Source organism: Excalfactoria chinensis, chromosome 2 (assembly GCF_039878825.1).
Source record: "Excalfactoria chinensis isolate bCotChi1 chromosome 2, bCotChi1.hap2, whole genome shotgun sequence".
Taxonomy (NCBI): Eukaryota; Metazoa; Chordata; class Aves; order Galliformes; family Phasianidae; genus Excalfactoria; species Excalfactoria chinensis.
Window position 1 is genome coordinate 69493153 of NC_092826.1, and position 25018 is coordinate 69518170.

Genomic DNA, 25018 nt, shown 5'->3' on the forward strand with positions numbered 1-25018 from the left:
ATAAAGAGTTGATAAGTAGTTATCCAGATAGTTGGGAACTATAGTATATGGAATAAAGAATGTGAAAACTAAAGAAAAGAGGATAAGTAAGGACTGCTACCTATTCACAGCTGTTTCTGGCAGGGCCAAACCAACCTGACACACAAAAGAATTAGAAGGAACATCCAAGGAATTGAAGGAGATAAAAGTGAATTTAATGTGGCAAATGTATTTTACTTCTGTCATATCATTTAAAATATACAACTTTTTTCACTTTCTTTATGAAACACAGAACACACACACACAACCAGAACTGAGAAACTAATAACAAACACAACAATGCTGATGAAGCAAATCAACAAAAGGGTAACTTTGCAGGCTTGCTGTCCAGGGACCCAACCTTGGGCTGGAGACGAGAGCAGCTTTCACCTTCAGGTCCTGAGGTGCCAATAAACAGATTAATGTAATAGAAGTAATGGTTATTTCCCTACCTTACCATTCCAGATTTCCATTCACATTTTAAGCAAACGTTCTCGGTCCAATTATGATAATGGAGAAATACAATTTTAAAAATCAATTTAGCAAAAGTGATGTAACAAAAAAAAATATAGACAAGGAAATCGCCATTCCCGTGAAAGGGAAAATGTGAGTCAGTAACCAGATGCGTTCCAGGGATATTTTTAATCCATCTGTAATATGGAGAAACAGTCAATAGGCAGGGCAAACGGTTACCTCCATCTCTGAAATAGGAACTTGTAGGTATTTTCAGAGCAGGAGACTGGCCTTAGTGAACTTGTAGGCTGTGGCGCCATGATATATCTTCCTCTGGTGTAATTAAGAAAGAATTAGTAGTCAGACTGTTGAGAAACCACTGGCCTCAATTAACCTCAAGCAAGTGAGGAGGGAATAGGAAAGACTCTCTCTGAGGACTCTTGTAAAAAAACAACCAACTGTATCCATGAAGTGACTGATTAATTATATCTGTGTAAATTTTGCTTTGATCCATTGTCTATGTTTTAACAGAGAAAGGACTCTCACATGGACCACACCTTCACAGTCACTATGTTTCCACAGAAGTACATTCTACAGAAGACAACATGTTAAATCCTCAGTAATCAAACATGACACAGGAGTTAAAAAGAAGAGGCAGCTCCAAGACAGACTCTGAGGACTACTAAGATATAGATCAATCAGGTACATCACAGCCTCAAAATGACCCTGCCATCTCCGGCACTGGAACAGCTTGGAAGGTATGCAGGGAGGTAACAACATGACATTTATAAATAGCTGAGTTATGCTTGATGATTCTTCTTGTGGCTTGGATATAGAGAAGCAGACACAGCCTGTGTGACTTTGAAAACTTGAACGGAAATGAAACGGGAAGTCAGATCCTTTCAGTTTGTTGATCTGTAAAGACAAACTCAGTCTGTGAGGACTCGTTCTTTGTCCCTAGGACAAGAAGCCAGGGGAGAGAGATCCAGCTGGAAAGGCACTGGAGAGAAGATGCGGAGGCGACATGACAGGAATTCAAGTAAAAGTGGAGACCACTTCACTGAGCAAGAAAAGAGAAGCAGAATTAACCACTCAAAGAGAAGTGCTGGTAAGTTCCTGGAGCTGTGCTCTACATTACGGCATCCCCCCAGGCTGGTGTTTGGCCACAGGATACTCTTGGGCTGGAGATCACAGCTGCATGGGCACTGCTTTTACCTTTGTGCCGGACTATACCTGACCTGAGCAGTAGTAGCAAGTTATAATAAATGAGGAAATTATTCCTGGCTGTTAATAATGGACTTGAAAATCTGAAGGCTGAAGCTCTTGTCAACCCCCCCTACCTGAGTTTTCCACTTTTACTGAGCTGGATGTGTTTGCCTTTGTCTCAGCAAACATTTTTAGCACTCCTTCTGAATTATTGAGGTTCTTTGTGCTTCTGTCACTCATCTGCAGATGGGAGCAAGAATGTACAGTTTCTTCTGCTGCTGATTTACTAGTTTAAGCAGAGACAGACAAAATATCTTCATATTTGCTTAGTGTAGCTTTCAGTGTAAGCTTTTTAAGAGTGATTGCTCTGCAGCTTCATGTGAGTACAAGCAGAGTGAGGTTGTCCCAGGTCATGCCTGCAGCTTGGAGAGCTATCACCTGGAGAAACAGAGGAAGGTGAGGTTTGTGCTACGGGCAAGCTCACAGTGCTCCCTAAAATCAGGAAACATCTTAAATATCCTGAGGCAGAGGAGGCTTGCTATTGGCATGCAGCCTTGTTTGCAAAGTGCCACAAGAAGAAACTCTGGAGGAAGAAAATCAGACTTAAGCTTCTCTGAGTGAGCTCCTGGAGCTTTCCTTTGTCCCCACAGACATGGGCCTGCTCTGAGGCACTTTGCTTCTGCATGGAACACTTTGAGCATCCACTCAAACTTGAACCTTCTCCAGCTCCCAGTATGGTTCTCCAAGGCATCTGGGGGAAGTTCTCACCCGGACAAGCTTTCTGAACCTTTGTAGCACCAGAGAGAGGCATATGCTCTGGGTCTGCACTCGTGGTGAGTGAATGGCCTGAGAGCAGAGAGCCAGCTGAGAGGGACTCATTGAGTGGGGCTTGATTTGCAGCTTTTGTACTATGTGTGTTTCACCTCTCTTCCCCAGTGAGTCAGCAGCCAGATAAACATTAACTTTCACGCTGGGCTGCACACGGAAACCATCTATTAAATCCCAATATATTAGCACAATTGAAAGTGTGCAGAAAGAGGTAAATGTGGGCTTGGCTAGAGCACGAAGCAACACTGACACTGTTCCGTCTGAACCGAGGAGGAAGTGTCTGGAGCTGGCAGGGAAGCAAAGCCTGTGGCTGCTGCAGGCGGTACAGGCCCAGGAGCACCGCCCTGATACTCTAAGCCCAGCGCGGTGCAGGCAACACCGCTTTGTGCTGTGTGTCCCCTTCCAGCAGTGTGTTACACCCCAACCTGGAGGCAAACTGTAGCATGGACTAACTGTGCTCAGCATAAAGGCGTGCAGTGGTGTCATCCCATTTATTTTTTCTCCAAGATGAATTTTTCTGAGGAGCAGCACAGAGTGCTGCACAAATGACAGCTTCAGGCCTGTATAGAATCATATGAGATGGAAGGAACCTTTAAAGGCCATCTAGTCTAGCTCCCCTACAATGAACAGAGGCACATATAGCTAGATCAAGACAAGCTTTTAACCTTATTGTCCCCGGCTGTTTTTTAAACCTGTACTTCCTTTTACTTAGGTAAATCTGCTCATAGCTTTCTGTGGCCTCCCAAGTTAGTGCTAGGCACACCACTATTTAAAAGGTTTATCTCCAAGCATTTTAAGATCTTCCACTCTTGGAAACTCTCATTTTAAACTATTTTAAACTCTTGGAAAACTCTCATTTTAAGATCTTCCACACCAAACAAACAAAACCCCTGCAAGTTTGTCCTAGCCCTGTGCTGGTAGAAACTGCTTATAACTCTGTAAGACTTAAGCCTGCGTCACTTGCTCAGGCCATTACAATTCCCTTCTGTTTTTCCCGCAAAGTCCCTGAGGACATGAAGGAAAACTGTTCCTTAATGTGTAACCAGAATATAAATCACATCGTTTTATTCAAACAGGAGCAGATTACAGCTAAAGGATTGCCTCAAGGATCAGTATCTGGCAAGGGAGAATTTTCTTCTGGACAAACACATTTCGTCTTGCTAATGAATGAATGGCAAGGAAATGAAATTTTAATGATGCCCCCTCCCCCCTCCCCCTCCCCCCCCCAAAAAAAAAAAAAAAAAAAAAAAAAAAAAAAAAAAAAGGAAAGAAAGAAAGAAAAAGAAAGAAAAGAAAGCACAGAAAACGACTCTGAAGTCACTAAGTCGTGTTTACGCCCCTGGGTTCAGCTTCAGACACATGCCGCTGACGCCACCCTCCACCGCTACAACCGCTGTCAAAGGACGCAGTACCCTACAGGGCGCCACCCGCCCCTCCCGGCGGGTCTGCCGGGTAAAAGCCACCGCCCACCTGCACTGCGCCTTTCGGCAGGGGCGGCCCCGCGGCGCTGCCCGCCTCTCGGCCGCACGGGGCGGTGCCGGAGCCCATCGGCGCTTCCAGCCGGCCTCCAGCGCGCGCGGTGAGGCGGGGGTGGAGGGGGCTGCCCGGGGAGGGGGTAGGGGCGTTGCGTATAGAGTTTTTATTCGATGCTTTTCCTTTTGATTTTTCTTTCTTTTTTCTTCTTATTCTTCTCCTTTTCTTTTTTTTTTCCCCATTGTTTTATTTTCCACTTGAATTCTTTGAGGCTGTTTTTCAAAAGTGGGAATATCCGAAAAGCTGCTCCGCGGGCTCCCAGGGAGAACGACCCCGTGAACCGAGGAACGCTAACACTGGTGTGTAGGGCGGAGAGCACTTGCCTGAGGCTGGTCTGGAGGGCTGCGCGCTGCCGTCGGGCTTTGTTGGAGGAGAGGTTGTGTGACAGCTCTTCCTGATAGGACTTTGTATGTTGGAGTTCGGTTTCTTGTTCTTTCTTTGAGAACTTTGCTGTTCTGAATGCTCTGTGTGGAAGACTTAATGTACATGGTTTGTCTTGATTTTAAAGCACCATGTGCTGTTTCATGTTGGGTGTGTGTTTGGGCTTTTGCTCTTTGCTTGGTTTTCACCATGTTGAATCTGAATTTAAATCTTGCAGTCTGGCTTCCTTTCCACTGAAAAGGTGAGAGTCTTGAGAAAAGGAGTTTAGAAATGAGCGTATGGTTTGGGAAGACTCAGGAGGATGATCATGCATCCTTTCTGAACTGCTCCCCAGCTGCCCATAGTCCTTAGTACCGTGTGTCTCTGAAGTCACCGCTGGTTTTGTTATGTGAGGATACCCTGCCCATTTGCCTTCCGGCCATGCACTTTGGGCTACATTTCTGTTTCGGTGGTTACTGGTCCAGCTCTCTGGTAGGAACCAATTGCCTTTCATAGGAACCGATTGTCTGCTCTTTGGAAGAGCTGCACCAACTTAATTCAGCTTATTCTGCCTTTTGCTGAAGTGGAGAAGGAATCTGTTTTCTGTGCTATTTAGTAAGTGCATTTAAGCTTGTGTGGTGCTCTGTTGCAGGTACTCCCACTTGTTTGACCTGCTCTAGTGTCTGCAGGTATTGAAACGAAGAGTTAAAATGTGTAGGACATGGGAAGAAATAAACGATCCATTTGGCTTTTTGATCTCAGGAAACTGTTTTATAGTCACGGAAGCTTGTTCCTCTAAGAACTGCATGTTGTTACTGCTGGGCAAATAAATAAATTAGGAACTGAAATAGATACCATGAGGAAAAGCTGCAACTGTGCCTATTTGTATGGTATACTGGAAGTAGTGTTTTAAGAGTCCTATAAAAGGTGAAAGGTGTTAGATACATTTTCCAAGGACAAAAACAGCAGTAAAAAGCTTTTTAGTGGTGCTTTTCAGATTTGGACCACTGTAAAAAACAAAACAAACAAACAAAAAAACCCCACTTCATTTTCATAGTTCCAAGTTTCTTTTTGCCATTGGAGTAGATGTTGTTTTTTGTTTGTTTTTTTCATTTTGTTTAACATTTTGGACCAGGTTCTCTGATGATGTGGCTTTCCCACTCAGCATCACGACTGACTGTCCACCTTGTTTCTTAGATACAGTTTCCAGGTTAAATCTGCACGTCCTATCTCTCAAGGCTACAACAACAAACGTGGACAAGTTTTTGAGTAAGGCCTGCAATTTTCCATTAGCTTCATGTCTGAAAGCAATTGACCTTACATGATTACCCAGGCAAATGAGTTTGAGGTTTCAGAAACACTTCCATCCTGTATCTCCTGCCCCCACGCAGCTGAACTGTGGGAGTCACAGTGCTATTGAATGACACGAGGGGAGGTGAGTGTGGCTGTCATTCAGATGTTTTGAAAACATGAAGGACTAACCAGTGCTCAGGTGTCCAAAGGTTGTACAGTTATGCTGCTGTCGGTACACAGTAAATTTGTGAGAGTGGTTACAGAATTACATAAAGCTCACCTTAAGGAGCTTCTTAATTTCCTTTTGGCTAAGGCTGGGAAATAGGTTTTTAAAAATTACTATTGGACCCTACTAGTCCTATTATATTCTTGTTTTTATTTCGACAGTCTCAATGAGTCATACTCCTGAAGTGAAGTGCTCATCTGGGTTGCTGTCCAGCATCTGATCCTGAGTTGCTAATGGATCTGTTTTCTGCTTTGAGGGAGTTTCTGACAGTACATCCAACTCCTGGGTGCTGGGCAGCTTAGTTAGTTATTACAAGATCTGGTATGAGGGAGAGATTGTTTTATGTTTGTATTTTTCCAGTGAACAGTGTAACGTGTGGTTGTGTTATCTGTCATTTGAACCTATATAAAGTCAAAGTTTTATCCTATAGCCACAAGAAGTGGAGATAGAAGTGTTCCTGTCTGTTTCTTGAGAAGGCTCCAGTGAAGGCAAGCATACTGTCAGATACTCCAGAACTTCAGCAGATCACTTCATGAATTTCCTGAAAAATGTTTGTCAGAAACTTCTAGATTCTTCATAGCCTTACTCTGACTTTGTATTTTCTTCCCCATTTTTCATTGCTGAGGACCAGTGCCATCCACTTTTGGACCAGAGCTCAGCATTTGGGATTTCTCTATTGCTTGTGCTGGAAGCTCCTGACAAAGCTAGGATATGCATCCCTAGCTCCTATCCCCATATCACCAGCAAGGACAGGTGCTGCTTGCACCATGTTTCCATGCAAATGAACGTGGTTGACAAGGCAACCTGTGATGCCCAAAGATTGCTTTCAGCGAGCATTTGTCAGGTGAGAAGGCTTTGGGCTGACCAGGGTGGTTGTGTTGTCTTAATTGAACCGTGTTGCATTAATGTGGAGGACTAAAAATCCAGGAAGTATTGTCTTGACATTGCCATGTATATGGGGCTTTGACCATCACCCCGTGCCATAGCACTGGGTCAAGGTCCTGGGTCAGCTGCTGCAGGAGAGATGCCAGTATGGTTTTCATCAGTGTGAGCTGAAACTGTGCAGCCTCAGCAGAGTCTGTCACAATATGTCACCCCACAGACTTTGGTACCTGCTTCAGGTCTGTGTGACACAGCTGTCCTGCTTATTTCTCCCAGCTTTGTTTCAAGCAGAGCTCTGAGCAATACACATGCCCGCTGGAGCGGCCTACTGAGCTCCTGCATGCTCTTCAGTTCTGGTTTCACTTTATGTCACTTCCTGTGCATGAATTTTAGCTGTGCCACACTTGCCACAGGCTGAGGATTTTAAAAATAGAGGATTTTGTGCCATTGTGGATCTTCTAAAAATGGTGCTGCCAGGTTCCAGGGTTACTGATTGTTCAAACCTTTCTTAGGTAACATGTGTAAGTGTTCTTGATGCAGATGATTTTACCGTGAAAAGTTTTACCTTGAAACCTCGTTTAAGGTTTCAGGACAGAAATGCATGTTACTGCACTTCAGAATGTTGGCTATGTAAGCTAATTAAAATATGTCAGCTTGAAACTGGTGCCCTTAAAAGATGAAGAGAGAACGCAGTTTAAAACCCCATCTGCCTCCACACTGATAGCATTAGCAGTGCAGAATGAAGCTGGGGGTGTGATTTCCATCAGGGTGGAGGAGGGGGGAAAGGGGATGTAAGAGTGATTCCTGTCTTTTATTTTAAGTGATGGCTGATATTTTGCCTTCTGTTTCTGATCCTTCTTGGAAAGAGGAGAGGAGACAAGCAGTCATCCCAGGCAGACAAGTTACACAGCTTGATTAACCTCTGCACATTCTTAGGTGGAGAACACAGATGTTGTTATCTGATATACCTCCAGGAGGTGTAGCTTTTATATGTTTGTGAAAAAATACACGGTTCTGTGTGGTGTTGCATGACATGGAGGGTCTGCTGAGCTTTCGGGGGCTGTGGTATGCAGGAAGATGTAAAATCGGAGTCATGGGGGTACAGCAGCAAGATCTTCTGTGATCTGACAAGTGGTGGTGGGAATGATGATCTGCATGGATGCAGCCTGATTGAAGGGGCGGGCTTTGGAAGTGGGAGCTTAGTGAGCCCCTGATGCCAGGTGTATGCACTGCCTGTAAGGCTGAACAGCTATCACTGATAGTGCTCAGACAGTAAGTATGCTCTGACATTGATGTTGTTTGTCATGAGTTACTTGATGCTACTGTTTTCCTTGGCTATCACTTGGGATAACTGCTTATTGACAAGTGGAAGTTTAGATGCTATTCTGCAGTGAGTGCCTGCTGGGTGGACAAACATTTCTGTCTGCCTTCTTCCCTCAGCTGCAGCCTTTCAGTAAAGGGCCTCCCATTGATTTTTGGGGATGAACCATAGAGGCCACCAGGGACATCCAAGTGCTGTTTTGTGCACAGTCACCACTACAGCCTGCTATAGACCACTGGAGGCACCAGGAGAGAAAGTGCCTGCAGTACAGCTGTTTGTAGGGAAGTGCAGATGGCTGGCCTGGGTAGGCCCTAGTGACTGTAGGAAGGGATGGGGTACAGCTCATAAGGACTGGAGCATCTCTTCTGTGAAGAAAGGCTGAGGGATTTGGGCTTGTTCAGCTAAGAGAAGAGAAGGCTCTGGGGGGAAGACCTCATTGAGGCCTTCCAGTACTTGAAGGGAGCTTACAAGCAGAAAAGGAACCAACTTTATAGGACAAGGAGGAATGGCTTTAAACTTAAAGAGGAGAGGTTTTGGTTAGATGTTAAGGAGAATTTCTTTACTCAGAGGGTGGTGAGGGGCTGGCACAGCTGCCCATAGAAGCTGTGGTGCCCCATCCCTGAAGGCACTCAAGGCCAGGTTGAATAGGGCCCTGGGCAGCCTGAGCTGGTGGGTGGCAGCCCTGCCCATGGCAGAGATTTGGAGCCGGGCAGGCTTTAATATCCCTTTCAACCCAAGTCATTCCGTGATTCTGTGTGCTATCTTGCAAACAGGGTTTTAACAAGGAAAAGAACTAAACACCGTACTGCAAACAAGAAGCAAGAAGAATGTTTTTTTTCCTGCTTGAAGCTTCAGTTATCTAAACAAGTCAATAGAAAAACTCAAGGTATTAATTTCAGTCTGGCCTCTTAGCGAAACATAAGCAAAAGAAGATATTCAAGAGGAAAGGATTTACTCTGTCAGTTTGGATTGAGCACCAAAAAATAAAAAAAAAAATAAAAAAATATGAAGGCATTTCAGAGAGTTGTGTCTGTGAGTTAAAGAAACAAGCCTGAGTGGCTTTAGGAATGACAACATGCAGTGTGTCATGTAGGCATAAATGGAACAGTTGGAGTGGGCTTGAAAGAAATGTTCTTTTTTAGGATGTGAAAGCCTTTTCATGTGGACTCCAAAGTATCTCATGTTCTGTCTTACATTAGTGGAAGTGTAGCTAAGCTTGATTTGTCTGAATGTCCTGGATAGAAAGGACCTTTTATTCTGTTCTTGTGTGAATTTGTAGGGAGGAAAAGGGTATATGCAGGTGAAGGTGTGCATTAAAATCTTGACTACATAGATGAAATTGGGTTTTGTAAAGGTAATCCTAATGGGGTGTATTTTTATAGTTTGTAAGTGCTCCTCATACTAGAGTGGTAGTGAGTGAGTGTCAGAGCTAGACAGAAACATTTCCTCTTTCCCCTTTCTTGGGGAATGGGCCTGTGGGTCTTCCCAGCCCCGCTGGTCACAAAACCAGGCAGAACCAGCCCGTAAACCATGTTAGGCTGCGGTTGGACTTGATGATCTTCAAGGTCTTTTCCAACCTGAGTAATTCTATGATTCTATGACACCACTGCAGTTCAGGTCCTGTTGAAGACTAGAATATCCAGGTGAGGTTGCCTGCCTTTTTAACTGTGTTTTTCCTGAGAGCACTTTGTGGAACAGTGTCAGGGACTGAAAGAACAATTGTGACTTCTATGCAGACCAGCCAGGTACATAAAGGCTTTCTTAATGGTGATGGACCTCTGTGCTACATGAAAAATTCAATTTTCTAGGTAACTGCACGATTCTAGTAAGCTTGGACCTGGGATTGTTTGTTTGTGTTTTTTGTTCTTTTGTTTTTGTTGTTTATTAGGCAGATGTTGACATCTCATAGAATCACTCAGGTTGGAAAAGGCCTTAAAGATCAAGTCCAATCATGACCTAACCATACTACCCTAACTATCAATGCTCCACTAAATCATGTCCCTGAGCACCACATCCAAACAGTGTTTGAACACATCCAGGGATGGTGACTCAGCCACCTCTTGGGAGCCTATTCCAGTGCTTAACAACCCTTTCTGTAAAGACGTTTTTCCTGTTATCCAACCTAAACCTCCTCTGGCTCAACTTGAGGTCATTTCCCCTTGTCCTGTCACCAGTGAGAAGAGACCAACCCTGCTCTCACTGTAAGCACCTTTCAGGTATTTGAAGAGAGCAATGAGGTCTCCCCTCAGCCTCCTCTTCCCCAGACCCCAGTCCCTTCAGTCGCTCCTTGTAGGGCGCATTCTCCAAGCCCTTCACAAGCCTTGTTGTCCTTCTCTGGACCTGCTCCAGCACCTCAGTGTCCTTTCTGTACTGAGGTGCCCAAAACTGAACACAGTGCGCGATGTTGTGCCTCACTAGCGCTGAGTACAAGGGCAGGATGACTTCCCTAGTGCTGCTCCCCACACCATTCCTGATACAAGCCAGGATGCCATTGGCCTTCTTGGCCACCTGGGCACACTTGTGCTTGGTTTTGTTGAACCTAGTGAAGTTCACATGGGCGCAGTGCCTGTCTAGGTCTCTCTGAACAGCATCCCATCCCAATGGCATGTTGACCACATCACACAGCTCAGTGTCATCAGCAAATTTGCTGGCGGTGCATTCAATCCCACTGCTGATTTTATTGATGAAGATATTAAAGAGCATCAGTCCCAGTACTCACCAGTTTCTATCTGGACATAGAGCCATACAGCACTCTCTGGGTATGAGGCCTTCAGGTACTTCCAAACCATTAGCAATGCGGGGAAAGATCATAATTTGATATTGTTTCATGATTTCAGAAACTAATTCAAGCTCTGAAAGTGATCCAACTATTGTTTGGATACGATCTCTATTACCTTGTTACCTCTCAACCTACACATACCAAGCAGAAATCCTCATTTCTAGTTGCTACATCAGAACAGGTGAAGCAGTTGCTCAACAAGTTGACTTTGCTTTGCTTGGTATAGTTTCTTAGTGAAGCAGTTGTATGGGAAGCACTGATTGATTCAATACCCTGTGCTCAATCACTTCTGGTTTTGATAGTTTCTCTTTTTTTTTCCCCTAGGGTGCTGATATTAAACTCTGGGAAACCAAAGAAAGTGTGCAATCACTTGGCACTTCTTAAAATGTGTATTTCTCTTTATAAGGTGTTACAGAATGGAGTCTACTGTAACTATTCAGTCTGTATAATTAATAGCTTTTTACCTATTTTGACTCCATCAGTTAATGTGTACATGCACATCTATGCATCACTTAGAACAGGTATCTGTTTTAAAAGGGGAAGTTCGATCATTTTCTCTTACAAGAAGGAGTTAGTCAGTTTTATAACATGCCTTGGAACTTATTCTGCATAATTTGGAAAAATGTAACATGCAGTAAGGACAGGCATACAAAGAATGCAGGCAGACTTGGACCTCCTGGAGCCAAGACTTGCTGGTGTTAGTTGAAGTACTTAAGCAGTTCCTCAGCTGGAGGTTCAAGAAAGTTGGAAAAGGGTCTGATATACAGGGTATGTGAGTTATGCATTTCTTTAAGGTCAAGAATTCCCAGTCTCTCTTCCTACCTTTGTATCCAAGAGAGAAGTGAGAAGGAGGGATGGAACTAGGGAACCCAAATTCTGTTCCCCTCTTTGGAGAAGTTTATACTTGTTTTTTAGGTACTGGATACAGTGTTGTGTGATAGTTGTTGGTATCAAGCAGCCAAGTTTCATACTACGTCCTCCTTTCAACACCAAAATTAATGAAAGACTATGAAGAGGAGTCACACAGCTTTTAATTTTGGAAGATGCTCTGTTATCTTTCTGATAGCCTCGTTACAGGTGGAGGAGTAAGGAGCTGACTGGTGCCATTAGGCATGGGGACACTGGAATGTGCTCCAGCACTGCACGTGGTGGTGTGTATGGGTTCCCAGGCTGATCTCACTCATCTTGTATTGCATCATACGTGTGTTTTGAAGATGGCAGCCTTAAAAAAAATAAACTTATAAAAAGGTCAGATGTGGGGCTTTTCTTTAGTGACTTTTGTTGAGGTAGGAGAGTTACTTGTGAAAGATACAGATGTTGCAGACGTCTGTTATTCATCACTTTTTCTGGCATTCTTCAGAGTCTCCCTCCTGCTGTCTTTGGCAGGGTAAAACCTCAAGGTCTGGCACTAGGAGGAGGTTGTTGATGTGGCAGTCACTCATCAAAGAGATGTTGGGTTGCAGGGCAGCAGCTCTGTATCTGCCTTTGGAGGGAAGAGGAGGAATCGTGTCTGTATCCTAGGGAATGGATTGAGTTGAAAAATCTGGGGGATTATTTTACTCTTCCCCCACCAGTGTGTTATTATTTAATTACTCTCAATTTTCTGAAGAATTTTGGAGGGGGCAGATAGGGGGAGGAAAGATCTATTTTAAACTGCTCTCTTCTTTGATTCATGTTTTGTTCATGATGTATTTTTATCAGCAGTACTTTGCGATCCAGCTCCACTTCTAAATGTCACTTGCTTGAATAAAAAATGTAATTACATTTTTAAGTGTGACATAAGCACTGGAAGTAGTATCTGGATCACAAAGTGCTGTTTGTGCAGCAACTTTCCCATGGCATGAGGGAAAGTTTATGAAATCCAGAGTATGCTGTAATAAAAGTGTAGTAAAGATACTCAAAATCACGTGTCTGTAGGGTTTCCCATCTCTTATTAGGCTTTATGTTAGAGAAATTCCTACTTGGAAATCCTCAAATAACATAAAAATGTGTAAACAGTATTTAATTACTGCATGTTCTCTGACATGAATTCATGTTTTTTTTATTGAAATGAGTAAGCCAGTGTTTCCCAGCACTCCTTGGAGAATAGTTGCCCATGTTCCTGCTAACCCTGAGCATTGAAATGGGTTTTCTTGGACTCTGGGTTCTCTTTACAGGATTAGTGCCATCAAAAGCTTTTACAAGAGATTGTTTGATTTAACAGAAGAGCTCATGCTAATGCAATTCTCTCAGCTTTCTGCTCATAAGAGAAATTAAGGAAGAAATGTTAAGTACTGTCTGGCTGTTGACATACATCTCTGGTACCCAATAAAACAACGTGCCAGTTGAACAGACAGACCAGCTCTCACATTTTTATTCAAAAAGGAGCTGTGTGATCACTTAAGTAATGGATTTAAAGGTTGCTGTGCCTTTCTTTGGGTACCTTGTGTTTAAACTGCTGTCAACAAATTCTGTTTGAATTATCATAGTATGGCTTGGATTGTAAGGGACCTCAAGGATCATCAAGTTCAAATCTTCCTGCCACAAGCAGGGTTGCTGGCCAAACCCCAGTTATCATTGATTTTTATACAACAGTGTGGCAGTGCAAGTCCAAAACACCCACTGATGGACTGGACTGAGTGACATTTTGTAACCCCATAAATTCTGTTTTAGTTAGCAAGAGGTTCAGGTATTTACAGATGAAAGAAGTTTTTCAATGCTGATGTTTTTATTCTAAATAAAAAAAAAAAAAATTGAAAAAAAAGAGTAAATTGCTGTGCATTGATTCTACTAGGTATGTTGTCTTCTTCTATTGCTTAATTTTTGCTCTGTTGGTAGCAATTAGGGTGTCTATTGTGAAGGTTTCTATTGATTTTCATCTGCAGTGTGCTGGAGGTGGGATTGTCCCAGTGTTTCCAAGATCTGTGACGTTTTTGAACTGTGTATGTGATGCTTTGCTGTCTGTTAGTTGGGACCAGTAGCAAACTCTTCCTTCAGCTTCAGTTTTTGGTTTCTTTGTTGTGCTTTTTCCTACTCAGCATGTTCTGGAGTAACACTGGGTCATGCCAGCTAAGCACTTGTTAGTGCAGCATATGAGCAGGAAGATAACTGGTCTGTATTGCATGAAAGGCATTCACAGCAGCATAGATTTTGTGTAACCAGAACTAGTACCCCCCAACTCCTCCTGTTACCTCTTCAAAGTTCATTAACTCTCTTACATTTACAGCTATTAACTTGCTTCTCGTTTGTGGGAGAGACCAGTTACGGGTCTTGCTTCCAGACAGCTTACGTAGGACATCCTGTAATAAAACTTCTTCAAACAACTGAATATCAGGAAAGACTAAATATCAGCAGCGCTCTGTATGTATGCAACCATACTCATAAAAAAGCATGCGTGGCTGTTTATCTCGTTACCAAGGTTTGAATCCATGTGCAACTCTGCCTGGATGGCTGTTGACAGGGCATGGAAAACTGTTAGAGCCAGAAGGGGCAAAAGTTCAACTGGCATAGATCTGTGCTGCATCAGTTATTCCTGTCATGGACTCTCTAGGGAGGAATCTTTTCACCCTTCCTTAGAGATGCCTTTAAAAATAATGAAGTAGTTTAAATTTTGTAGTAAGTCAATTAAGAAGTGGATAGAGCAGCTGTTGGTTGTAAATGCTGGGAGTTCCATATTCTCAGATTTCAGTCAGAGCATACATTTCTTAAGTAGGGAGCAAATGCTGCAGTCATCAGCTCTTCAACCTCTGTACCCCTCTCAATTCTAGATTTCATGATTAGTAGCAGACTACCAAACCCTTCTCTAACCTTCCCAATACTACCAGGAGAGCAAAGCAGGCTTGTACTGGCTTATATCTGTGAAGAACAGTGAGTGCACAGTCCTTTTGTTGATCATCTCCTGGCTTTCTACCAAATCTCTGAGGAGCAGATTTCTCCTGAGCCTCACATTGACCCTAAACTTGTCCCCATGGAGCCAGAAACATTCCTTTATTTCCTGTAGCATTCACATAGTACATAGTCTGCTATGATCTATTGCCTTATATGGTTCGTTTGCAGACTACAACTGCCAACAACTTCTGGTCTTTAAAACCTCAATTTAATGGCAAAGTAATGACTATGGGTCTATGGGCAGTTGCTTTGGTATTAGACTTCTTGTGAAGACCTCCACTGTGTTTTGACTATATGTAGCCTTTGTTATGAGAACTAAAAGCTTTGGAAGCATGAATGGCATACACCCAAAAGCTCAGACACTTGAAGAATCAAGTGAGTCGCTAAGTATAGTGCTCCTTTTGCATGTCGTGTTGTGTGTTTTATTTGCAGTGCTATTTGCACTTGGGTGATTTTTCTTTTTGTAGTTTAAAAAAAAAATAAAATACAAATAGTATTGCAAAAGAGTGAAAAGATTTTTCTTTTTATTACTATTTCAGGAAGTCATGAAGTGCAGTCCTGGACAAGAGCTACCAAGCAATCCTTGTGTCTCGTGTGGCAAAAAGTGAAGCTACAGCTAATGCTAAGCATGTCTTTCCTGGTCGCTGTCTTTTGGTACTGCAGGAGGCTGTACAGCTTTTTAGCACAGCTATTGAAACGGTAGGTTTCAATTCAGATGGTAGCTTGCAGACTTTTAATTTTTGATGCTGTTGCTTATTTTGGTAAATATTTTCCTTTGGTAACTCCTCTTTGACACCTGTTTTATCATTTGGATTTCAGGTGGAGCAGCTACCTTCAAAGAAAACTCGGAAGTAATCTTTTGTTGTTGTTCTGTGTTCATTAATCCCCACCCTGCCCTTTAAATGCAGAACAGCAGAAGGTAACTAATCTGCAAATTAATCTTGATTTAGAGAATCACAGCGTGTTGGAAGAAGTTGATCTTCTTGGTTACAGTGCAAGAGAATGGAGAGAAGAAACAAAGCAGGCCAAACACATGAGGGAGGTAAGAGTTAATCTCTGCATGAGGATGGGAGAGAACTACCTGAGAACAGCAGTTCCAGTGCAAGCAACTGCTACAGCTGCCAGAGCTTGCTGCACCAGCTGCTTCAATGACAAACGGACAGCATTACCATGCTTAAAGACTGCAGTTGCAATCTAGATCAGATTTTAGTCTTGCATCTTATCTAAATTCTTCTCTGTAGTTCAACCCACCCAAGCAGTAGTTCTGAGTGATCTGGATGGCTTTCATTACAGTGGGAAAATATCATCCTTAGCACTGCAGCCTAAATAGCCTGTTTTGAGGCAGTGTCTCTTGTATCTTTAAGCTGCCCGCTGCAATCATCTTACTAATCATATATCTATCAGGCTTTCAGTCCTGGATGGCTGAACTCCTGAGCTGGGGATCTGTTTAGCTCATGGTTCATTAATGTTAGATAGCTGCCTTCTGTCCATTCACGTGTTTTTCAGTTGTGTATATTGTGTGCATGTGCTTTTACCCCTAACAGGCAGAAAGGGCAGCTGCAGTTCTCACAAATGAAATAAGTTATTGTATGTGCATAGGGTTAGCAGTTGTATCTGGGTAGCTGCTGAGGGAGGCAGTGCAGCAGAGAGCTTTGTGGGTATGAGGTAGTGCTCTGAAGGGCCTGACAGGTGCTGGCCGTTATTCTAACTTGTGGCGGGGCTGGGCCTTTAGGGCTGAAGAAGAGCAAATATCTCTTTTATAGCTCTCTGTTTCAACTCTGTGAAGTGTTAGTGACTAAGGAGGCTCAGAAACTGTGGGCTGGATCTGTACTTTTCCCCATACAATTTCTAGCTAAAGTAGCTATACTGGTGCTATGGTAATAGTATCTGTTAAAGCAAGCTTAGTGTCAAATCCAGTGAATCAGCTGTCACTTTACATCCTAGTATGCTGCTGTAAAATTTAAGACTAGCATGGGACAAATGCAACACCAGTCTGTATTTCTGATTATCTAAGAACAGTGGGAACACTGAACATGTAATGCTGAGAGAGAGAGCAGGGAGTGCAATAGTGATGAGAGAGATGGACTGGCTCTCTGTGCTGGATGACAGCTATGGGGATGAAATTCAGGATTTTGTCATGGCATTTGATCAATGCCATCAACTGTTTTGTGAAAGTTTTTCAGGAAACCTTTAAGAAAGGATGTAACCCTTGCCTTGGTCCTGAGTATTGCACAGGATCTGCCTCAAAATGCTGTTTTCTGATTTCATTTCTCTAGAACAGGAGACAGTGTGTACTTGTATTCAGCATCCTTACAAGACCAACAAATCAAAAGGATCATTACAATTGCATCCACCTTCAGAAAGGGAAACTGAGTAAAAACGAGGAAGCCTGTTAAAAAGAACCTAAAAGGCTGCAAAGAGACTAAGTATTTATGGTTAGTGTATTTGGCATATTGCTTTAGGTTGTGTCAGCAGAGTCACAGAGCAAATGTGTACTAAGAAGGACTTAAAAGTGTAGAAGAAAGCTGGTAGGGATAAATAGCACCATAAAGGAATTACTAGAAAAAAAGAGCTCTTTCAAAAACCTGGAGCCATGTCCAAATGGTAAATGAGGAAAGGAATCCAGATTAAATGCAGAAAAACAACAGTGCCGAAAGTGCCCAGAACACATAGCAAGGCTGAAAGTGATCTGGAGGAACAAGTAACTGACAGCAGCGCAACCTCTAATAGATTTGCAAATATGTATCAAGCAGTGGATCTTTCAGGAGCTCCTGCAGTGTGTTAGATGATTGGAGCTGAAAAGGAGGCTCAGGGGAGTCTAGTGAATAGATGGTTATAATGGCTTGAGGTTATCATAGTAAGAAAGACGTTTTAGAAACCTAAACCAGCCTCATCTGCTTGCTGCCACCAAAAGGGAATTCCTTTGCTTGTTTCGTTGCCCCATTTTCCTCACTTTGTTGACTCTTATGTTGTTCTGTTGAATGTGGTTTGCTGATACATCTGGTCATCCTGAAAGAAGAGGCCTGATTCCCTGCCTTCGCCTGCTCTTGGCACATGTTCCCAATACGCATCTTGTTCTGGCTCTGGCATTCATCCGATCCTTCTTTGAGCCTTCTGAACTTCTCAAAACAGCAGAAAGAATTCAGTAGGCTTACAGCTATCACAGCTGATGCAAAGGAAGACTCAGATTACGCAGCCAAGAAGTGGTATTGGCTGCAGTTGTCCCCGCTGTTCCTCACTCTTAGGTCACTGTTGCATAATGGATTCAGTTGTAAGATGTTCCTGCTAAAAAGAGTTCTTTCCAGATGTGTTTTTCCTGTGCTCTTGCTGCTCCATCCCGTGCACCAGTGTAACTTGTGAAGCGATGAGGGTTAAAGCTGTTATGGCGAAATTTTTACTGATCTATTTTGAACTGGCTGATTGTGTAAATGTTTATGATGGGAACAGTGCAAAGATTGGAGCAAGTAGCCAAGTTTAGAGAGAGCACAGAATCCTTCTTAAGGAGCAGTACCAGTTTAAGATGTTTACAAAAACTATGATGTTAGATCATTTTTGTGTATATAAAGCTTATAAATATACTCTCTCTTTTCCCCAGTTCTCTGAGTAGTTGGAATTAGACTCCAGTTTAACGTGAGTTTTTAAACGCTTACTGCTAAATTTGTTTCCTCTTTTTTAGGCATACAATGAATTGTTTCAGAACTATCATATCAAATATCTGCGACAGGTCAGGAAGGACAACTACTGCGTCCTAAGAGCAGTGCTTTTTCAGATATTCAGCCACGGCATTCCTTTTCCATCATGGATGAGGGAGAGAGATATATTAAAGGTAAAATTCAGTTCCTAAATGGATGTGATCCAGGCGCCCTTGCACTGCAGAAGGAATTCAGAGAGCAGACAGCTGTCTTTGTTAAACAAGAGAAGTTCTACGTATGAGTGGGAGTAGAAAAAAATTAGTTATCAGAATTTAAAGAGGACGTTTTAAAAACTATTGGAGCTGTGCTTCACTGAAAAAGTGTCACTGATCCAAACATAACGGAATGAACATGAGGCTTAAAGGAAAATAAAAAAGGCAATAGGATAAACGTTGCTGCCACTCTGCTGTATGTTGGTCCCTTAACCCAAAAAGATGTTCATCTCCCCCTCTTTCACATCCATGCAAAATCCAGTGGCAGGTAGCTGAAGAAATCATCAAACAGATGGTCCTCAGCAGGTTGCTGGAGCAGATTGAGTTCTGCCCTGAGTCCTTGGAGCTCTGTCAGGAGACAACAGCAAGGAGGTGGGGATCTGTGGCTGCTGCCTGTAGGGGCACATCTGCCAGCTGGAAGGTGTCTGTAATTCTAGAAGCCATACTGAGTTTGGATGCATCCAGCTTTTCCAGAGTATGGGTTGTGTATTTTGCTGAGGACATATTTTCTTCTTTTCTGGCTGGTGACTATTTTAAAAGTTTCTTAAGGAGTTGGCAGCCTAATTAAGTTTCCTTTTAACATTTGATTTGTTCTGAAGCCCATTTCTATTTCTTGTTTGAACTGTACAACCAGAAGATAGAATCACATCATAAATTAAAATGTGTTACGATCTCGGTAGGCAAGTTTATATAATTTTATAGTCTACTTCTTGTTACGATCTCTACTTAATTGACTTTCTTTCCTTCCAGCTTCCTGAAAAGCTTCTGTATTCTCAAGGTTGCAACTGGATTCAGCAATACAGTTTTGGGCCAGAAAGCTACACAGGTCCTAATGCCTTTGGAAAACTACGTAAATGTATGGAAACATTAAAGACAAATGTGAGTATTTAGAAGGTGGCTGGGTGACATAAAAGCACTTCTAAGTGGGTTGACACTGAATTAGGGATCATCTTCTTGTTGCATGTTTCTCTGGCAGTCCGACTGCCTTTTGGATTCAAAGAGCTTGGCTGCTGGCAGGCTGTCACTTCGGCAGAGGTGTTCAGGTTTTGGGGTTCTGCTAGGTTAAATACTTCATCTCCCTGCAGGTCAGGCACATCCCCCTCCCCACAGCTGTTAGTGCATGGTTATCTGCCCTCGCTGTCAGGTATCTCCTACAATACCTCATCATTTCAATTAATATAACTACATGCTATATGAGATCCTCCTAGATGCCATCCCAGAACTTGAGGGAACTTTCAGGACGCATGAGGAGATTGCAGCATCTGTTTCTCAATTAATGAAGTAAATTAGACTTTTTGAGTTACAGTTCTTTGTATTTGGCAGTTTCAGCATATAAATACAATCACAGAATTAACTGCAACTGATTTGAATCCTAGTCACCGAGCAACATCCCTTACTGTGGTCTTGAAAAACCTCTTGCTTTCAGATGACTGTTTATATCCACCATGTTCAGGACTGGATGTCTTAATCTTTCTCATTTGGTGTCTAGTCCAACATTGTTCATCTCCTGGCTGACTCATTTGCTTAGCACCAACTTTCAACCCCTCTAGGGCAACACAGAGCTGAGGAGCTCCAATTGTAAGCTGAGCAGAACAAGGAATTTCTATTTGTTGTTGTCCTGCATGTGTCTTTGCCTTGTCCATTCTTGGCTTACAAATTTGGCTTGACCTCATAATCAGAACACACTGAAGAACACACAAACACATACAGCTCGTAATATCGTGTCCAATTTATATAGGTTCAACTTAACTTATCTGCTTCTGAATTGGGCTTCACATCTAAGCCATACATCTAACATAAGGGGTGATATTGAGGAAAATTACTGAATTTTGGATGTTGTAACTTACAAACAAGTCAGGAGTCATCACTTAATCTAGCCTTTTCTTATAGCACAGTTGATGCAGCTATGCAGATTTCCTACAACTTTGAGGTGCTTTTGGTGGATGCACATTTTACTGTCAGTCATAGCTTGATTTTCTGCTGTGATGGTGGGTGGATTTTGTATAGAGGAATTACATTTGCTTTTCATAGCCTATCATAAGTGTCCAGACACATTGAGCAGTCTGTAGCAAATAAATTCAGGTAGATAAATGGAAAACAAAGTATCTAAGACTTCAGATTTTACTGCAGATCACTCAAAACCACTGGCTTATTTGCAGTTACATTTGGCCACAGGAACAGTGCAGTATGGAGTGGCAATTGCTCCTATTCTGATGTCTTTCATATTAAGTAAAATTCTTAATGGGTTGGTTATTCATCTAAATTCTTAATAAGTTGACTAGCATTCTTCTGTGTGCTTTCTAGTGGGCTGAAATAAGTGGTACTAAAGATCATGAAGAAAGAGGAAACATGTGTAATGCACTCTTTTCTGATGAGACCAAGGAACACAAGCTATATGAGGCTATAAAATTTATCATGCTCTATGAAGTTGTTGAAGCCTACGAGCAAATGAAGAACAGGGATGGACCTATACCCCACCTTTTTAGCCTCCTCTTTGCTCGGGATACTTCATCTGACCCTTTGAGTTTCATGATGAATCATCTGAATGCCATAGGTGACTCCGGTTGCCTAGACCAGGTAATGATACCAATGAAAAACTAAACCGCAGAAGTAATCCCATCTCTGATGTGACTGGGGGAATGTACTGTACATCGTTTGTGATAATTGGCACATCCGTTTTATTTGAGATGTAGGGAAAGAAACCAAAGACTTCCAGGAGAAAAAAGAAAATAGTGGAATAAATTAGCATGGACAGTTCACTTGCTGGGCGGAAAGTAAATGCTGTGAGATATCAGCAGACGTAGAGAGCTTTCTAATGGGTGAAATCATTTTATTTCAGTTATGAAGTCAGTAATTACATGACATATTCATCTTTGTTTTGATCTAACAAGATGCATTTTCCTGTGTCTGGCTATGCCCAAGGATATGAGTTATTTTTCCAAAGCGTTTTTCCAGTTTAAACAATCCATTGCAAGACATGTTAACAAAGAACCAGTTCTCAAGCTTAAAATACAGGAAGTGTTTCCTTTTAGCATTTTATCCCCATTGTAGCAAGTGATCGCAAGGTGGCAGGCTTCCCCATTTCTCAAGGTGTCAATCTATTAAACATTAGTTCCTTATTGCTCTCCAGTTGGCTGTGTGAGCTGAGTTTGGGAGCAGATTACGTATGGTGTCAAGTGGAAGAGGGATGTTTCCAAAGCTGCAAGTATTACCCAGAATACCTGAAAAAGAGTGGAATAAAGATGGTTTGGACATTGAGAATATCCTGAAACTTTTAATTTTCTTTGTTGGCTTACAAAAAACAGTCTTTGTAATTCCTCGTGTACAGTTTTGAAGTAACATAGGTGACTTAGCCTGGGTTATCTTCATTTTAGTTTTCTAAGACTAGAAATAAACATCTTATGACCTCTTTCATTTTTAGGTTGAACTGTTCCTTCTTGGATACCTGCTTGAAGTAAAGATCAGAGTTTACAGACTGCATAGATTTAATACTGAAGGATTTCAAGTAAACTGTCCAGATGAATACCGAAGGGAATGGAATGAGATTTCTCTACTGACCGAGGATGACCGCTACTATCACATCCCAGTTATCAGAACATGAAGCACAAATGACTTTCTTTTTTAACCTTTATATAATATAACCAGTTCCAGTGAATTAGGTTTCTGATTGGCAGCAGAAATGCATGTTGATGATTACAAAATGATTTACGGGTTTATTGTGTAAACGCTTTGCTTTCCCTTTGCAGTTCAATTCACTGCCAGTCAGCCATAAATAGCAAAATATATTGCTGTACTGTTCAGGGAAAAATGTCATATTTGAGGGTTGTGAAATGTCACATCTGAGGTAAACTGAGGCCACTACAAAGCTCTTTCAAATCCCATCCAGTTTTTCCTGGTATTGCAGTGTCTTCCTCCAGAAACAGAGCAAGCAGCTGCAGACTACATTTACTTCAGATGCTTGAAATTAAGTTTATCATTGTTAGGTCTACTTTGTAACTGAGGAAAGTTAAGACTTGGATGCTTGAAGAAGTCTGTCTGGGATGACTGAATGAGATTTGCTTTATTTATATGCTGTTTTCTAAAAGACTCAGCTGTGTTTAGATGGTTTCTAAAATGAGAGGCCCTAACTTGAACAAATGCTAAAATGATGCAGCAGAACTTGCAAGATGTGTGTGAAAAGCATAGAATCCCATAGGCATGGGTTGTCTTTTAAAAAGCGGAGTTTTATCAAGAAATGTAGCCTTTCCTTGTTTTATCATAGAGGTACAGAAGTAGGCAGGCTTGGTTTTAACTCCTGCAGGACAAGGAACAGAAGCATGAGCTGGGCCTTGCAGGAGCTAAAGCAGTTGCATGTAGTAACTAACTAACTGATAATGTTGGAGAGCATCAAGATTGCTCTCTTCCTTTGTGTAATGGAAAACAATTTCATCCCTTTAGTCCTTCTGTTTTTATGTGTCTGTATATATAATTTATAAACACAAACACCTGAGTGCTGTATTATATAGCAAGTTTGTTTCTTGGCGGTTTCTCTGGGCTCAGTTTTGTTCAATAATCTGTAGCTTTTAATGAAAGAAGCTTGACACATAGAATAATTTAATCTTTTCAGAGCCTATGTGTTGAATATTTATTTAAAAAAACAAAACAAACACAAACTTTATTCACTGGATGAAGTAATTTTCCCTCTTTAGATTTGATTCTGTTCTTTGCAGGGGAATGTTGTAATGCCTCAGTGTTGGGTATTGTCTGTTTTGCATCAGTGGTATGTGTAACACTTGCACTTGTCAATACAGTTGTCTATATTTTATTCTTGTTTTGGTAGAAGCAGACATACCAAAAAAAAATGGTGGAATTTTATAGAGAGCTTTTTACTGGTTTGTGTATTATTTATGAATAGCAATGCAAAAGCATTACAGCTGGAAGTGTTACATTGATGAAATGTATGTTTTTTGTAATCTTAAGCGTACTAATAGAAGGGAATTAATAAAGATGAATAAAGATATAACATGGTGGCATTTCTCACTAAAATAAGATGTTTACATGTCTACATCTGATTTAGGTCACTCTGGCTCCCTGCCATTTACCCATGCTGCATGCATTAGTGTAAAGGCACCAGATCTTGGCTTCCTTGTGAGTGGCAACAGTCCTAATACCCTCATGACCACACTCAGATGTTTCCTCAGCCATCGACCTCACACCAGCCCTCATGTTTCTCCTACAAGGGGTTGAGTCATCGTCCTCCTTCACCAACGGCCAAGACTGTGGGCTCTTAGAAGCACATCCCTCTCCTGCAAGCACAGGGACATTACATACAGTCTCTGTATTAGTGACCCCAGTTATACCCTCACCCCCCTTTAATTAAGTCCAACCCTCAGTCTCTAGCCTACTTATACATTGCATCTCTTCCTTGATGGCCCAAAACTTCATGAGCCCACCAAGCTAGAAATAATTCACACTTATTCTGCCAGTTCAAGTCTATTTGAGCCACCTTAATTCTGGCGGCTTGATCGACCTGATGGTTGATTTATTGTTCTTCAGTAGCTTGACTCTTGGGAACATCAGCATCCACATGGTGAACCTTTATAACCACATTCTTTACTCAGGCAGCAATGTCTTTCCACAGTTCAGCAGCCCAAATAGGTTTACCCTTTCACTGCCAGTTATTTTGCTCTCACTGCTGTAACCACCCCCGTAAGGCATTTGCCACCATCCATGAGTCAGTATAAAGCATTGGCCACCTCTTACATTCAGCAACATCCAAGGCCAGCTGGTCAGCCTTTTTGTCTGCAAATTGGCTTGATTCTCCTTTTCCTTTGGTGTCCAGCTGCTGCTCTGGGCCCCATGTAAAAACCATTCTTCTTCCTGGAAACTTTTCTTTTTGGCTTAGAGATGTTCTTGCTCATTTTGTACTTTCTCCCAGAGACTCTCAGCTTAGAGACTCTCCTGGAAACTCTCTCTTTCAGCCTGGAGACTCTGTTTCTGGACCTGGTGATTCTCCCTTTCAGCTCTGAGACACTCTCTTTCAGCATGGAAACTCTCAATTTCAGAAATCCTCTTTTTCTCTGGTATACTATTGAATAAGATCCAATGAGCATTAGCCAGGTCCCAAATCATTTGTGTCTTCTCAGATCTGTCTGAGCCTCAACATTCCTGTCTCAAACATGTTTAAGCTCCCAGGGTTTTTCAGGTGTTCAGGAGTAAAATTCACCAAAGATGTCCATCTCTCTAAAGACTTTCCAAGCCTCTCCGTACTCCCTGCCACTCAGTATTCTCTGGTTTGGGTAAGTATTTGTATTTATCATATTTTGAGGAAACATTATTGAGATATCAACAATACATTCAGGGAGATTA

At 42.1% G+C, this 25018-nt stretch overlaps 1 protein-coding gene across 4 annotated transcripts; it reads left to right on the forward strand.

The window, feature by feature from the left end:
* The first annotated feature begins 1365 nt into the window (after positions 1-1365).
* On the forward strand, positions 1366-23691 carry OTULINL (OTU deubiquitinase with linear linkage specificity like). Of its 4 annotated transcripts, XM_072329878.1 has the most exons (9): positions 3992-4084; positions 4250-4337; positions 15306-15465; positions 15586-15617; positions 15717-15808; positions 18443-18592; positions 19421-19549; positions 20975-21247; positions 22092-23691. In XM_072329878.1, exons 3-9 carry the CDS (start codon positions 15386-15388, stop codon positions 22269-22271), a joined length of 936 nt encoding a protein of 311 aa, XP_072185979.1. In that variant the 5' UTR covers positions 3992-4084; positions 4250-4337; positions 15306-15385; the 3' UTR covers positions 22272-23691. The 4 variants fall into 4 exon arrangements, with proteins under 4 accessions (XP_072185977.1, XP_072185976.1, XP_072185979.1 ...); XM_072329876.1 differs by lacking the exons at positions 3992-4084; positions 4250-4337 and adding an exon at positions 1366-1579; XM_072329875.1 differs by lacking the exon at positions 4250-4337 and having other exon boundaries at positions 3864-4084.
* Positions 23692-25018: the final 1327 nt, after the last annotated feature.

Coding starts and splice junctions, on each gene's coding strand:
- OTULINL (XM_072329875.1), top strand. CDS start 3,865: ATGCCGCTGACGCCACCCTCCACCGCTACAACCGCTGTCAAAGGACGC. Junction 4,085..15,305: donor GCCGGCCTCCAGCGCGCGCG/GTGAGGCGGGGG, acceptor TTACTATTTCAG/GAAGTCATGAAGTGCAGTCC. Junction 21,248..22,091: donor ACTCCGGTTGCCTAGACCAG/GTAATGATACCA, acceptor TTTCATTTTTAG/GTTGAACTGTTCCTTCTTGG.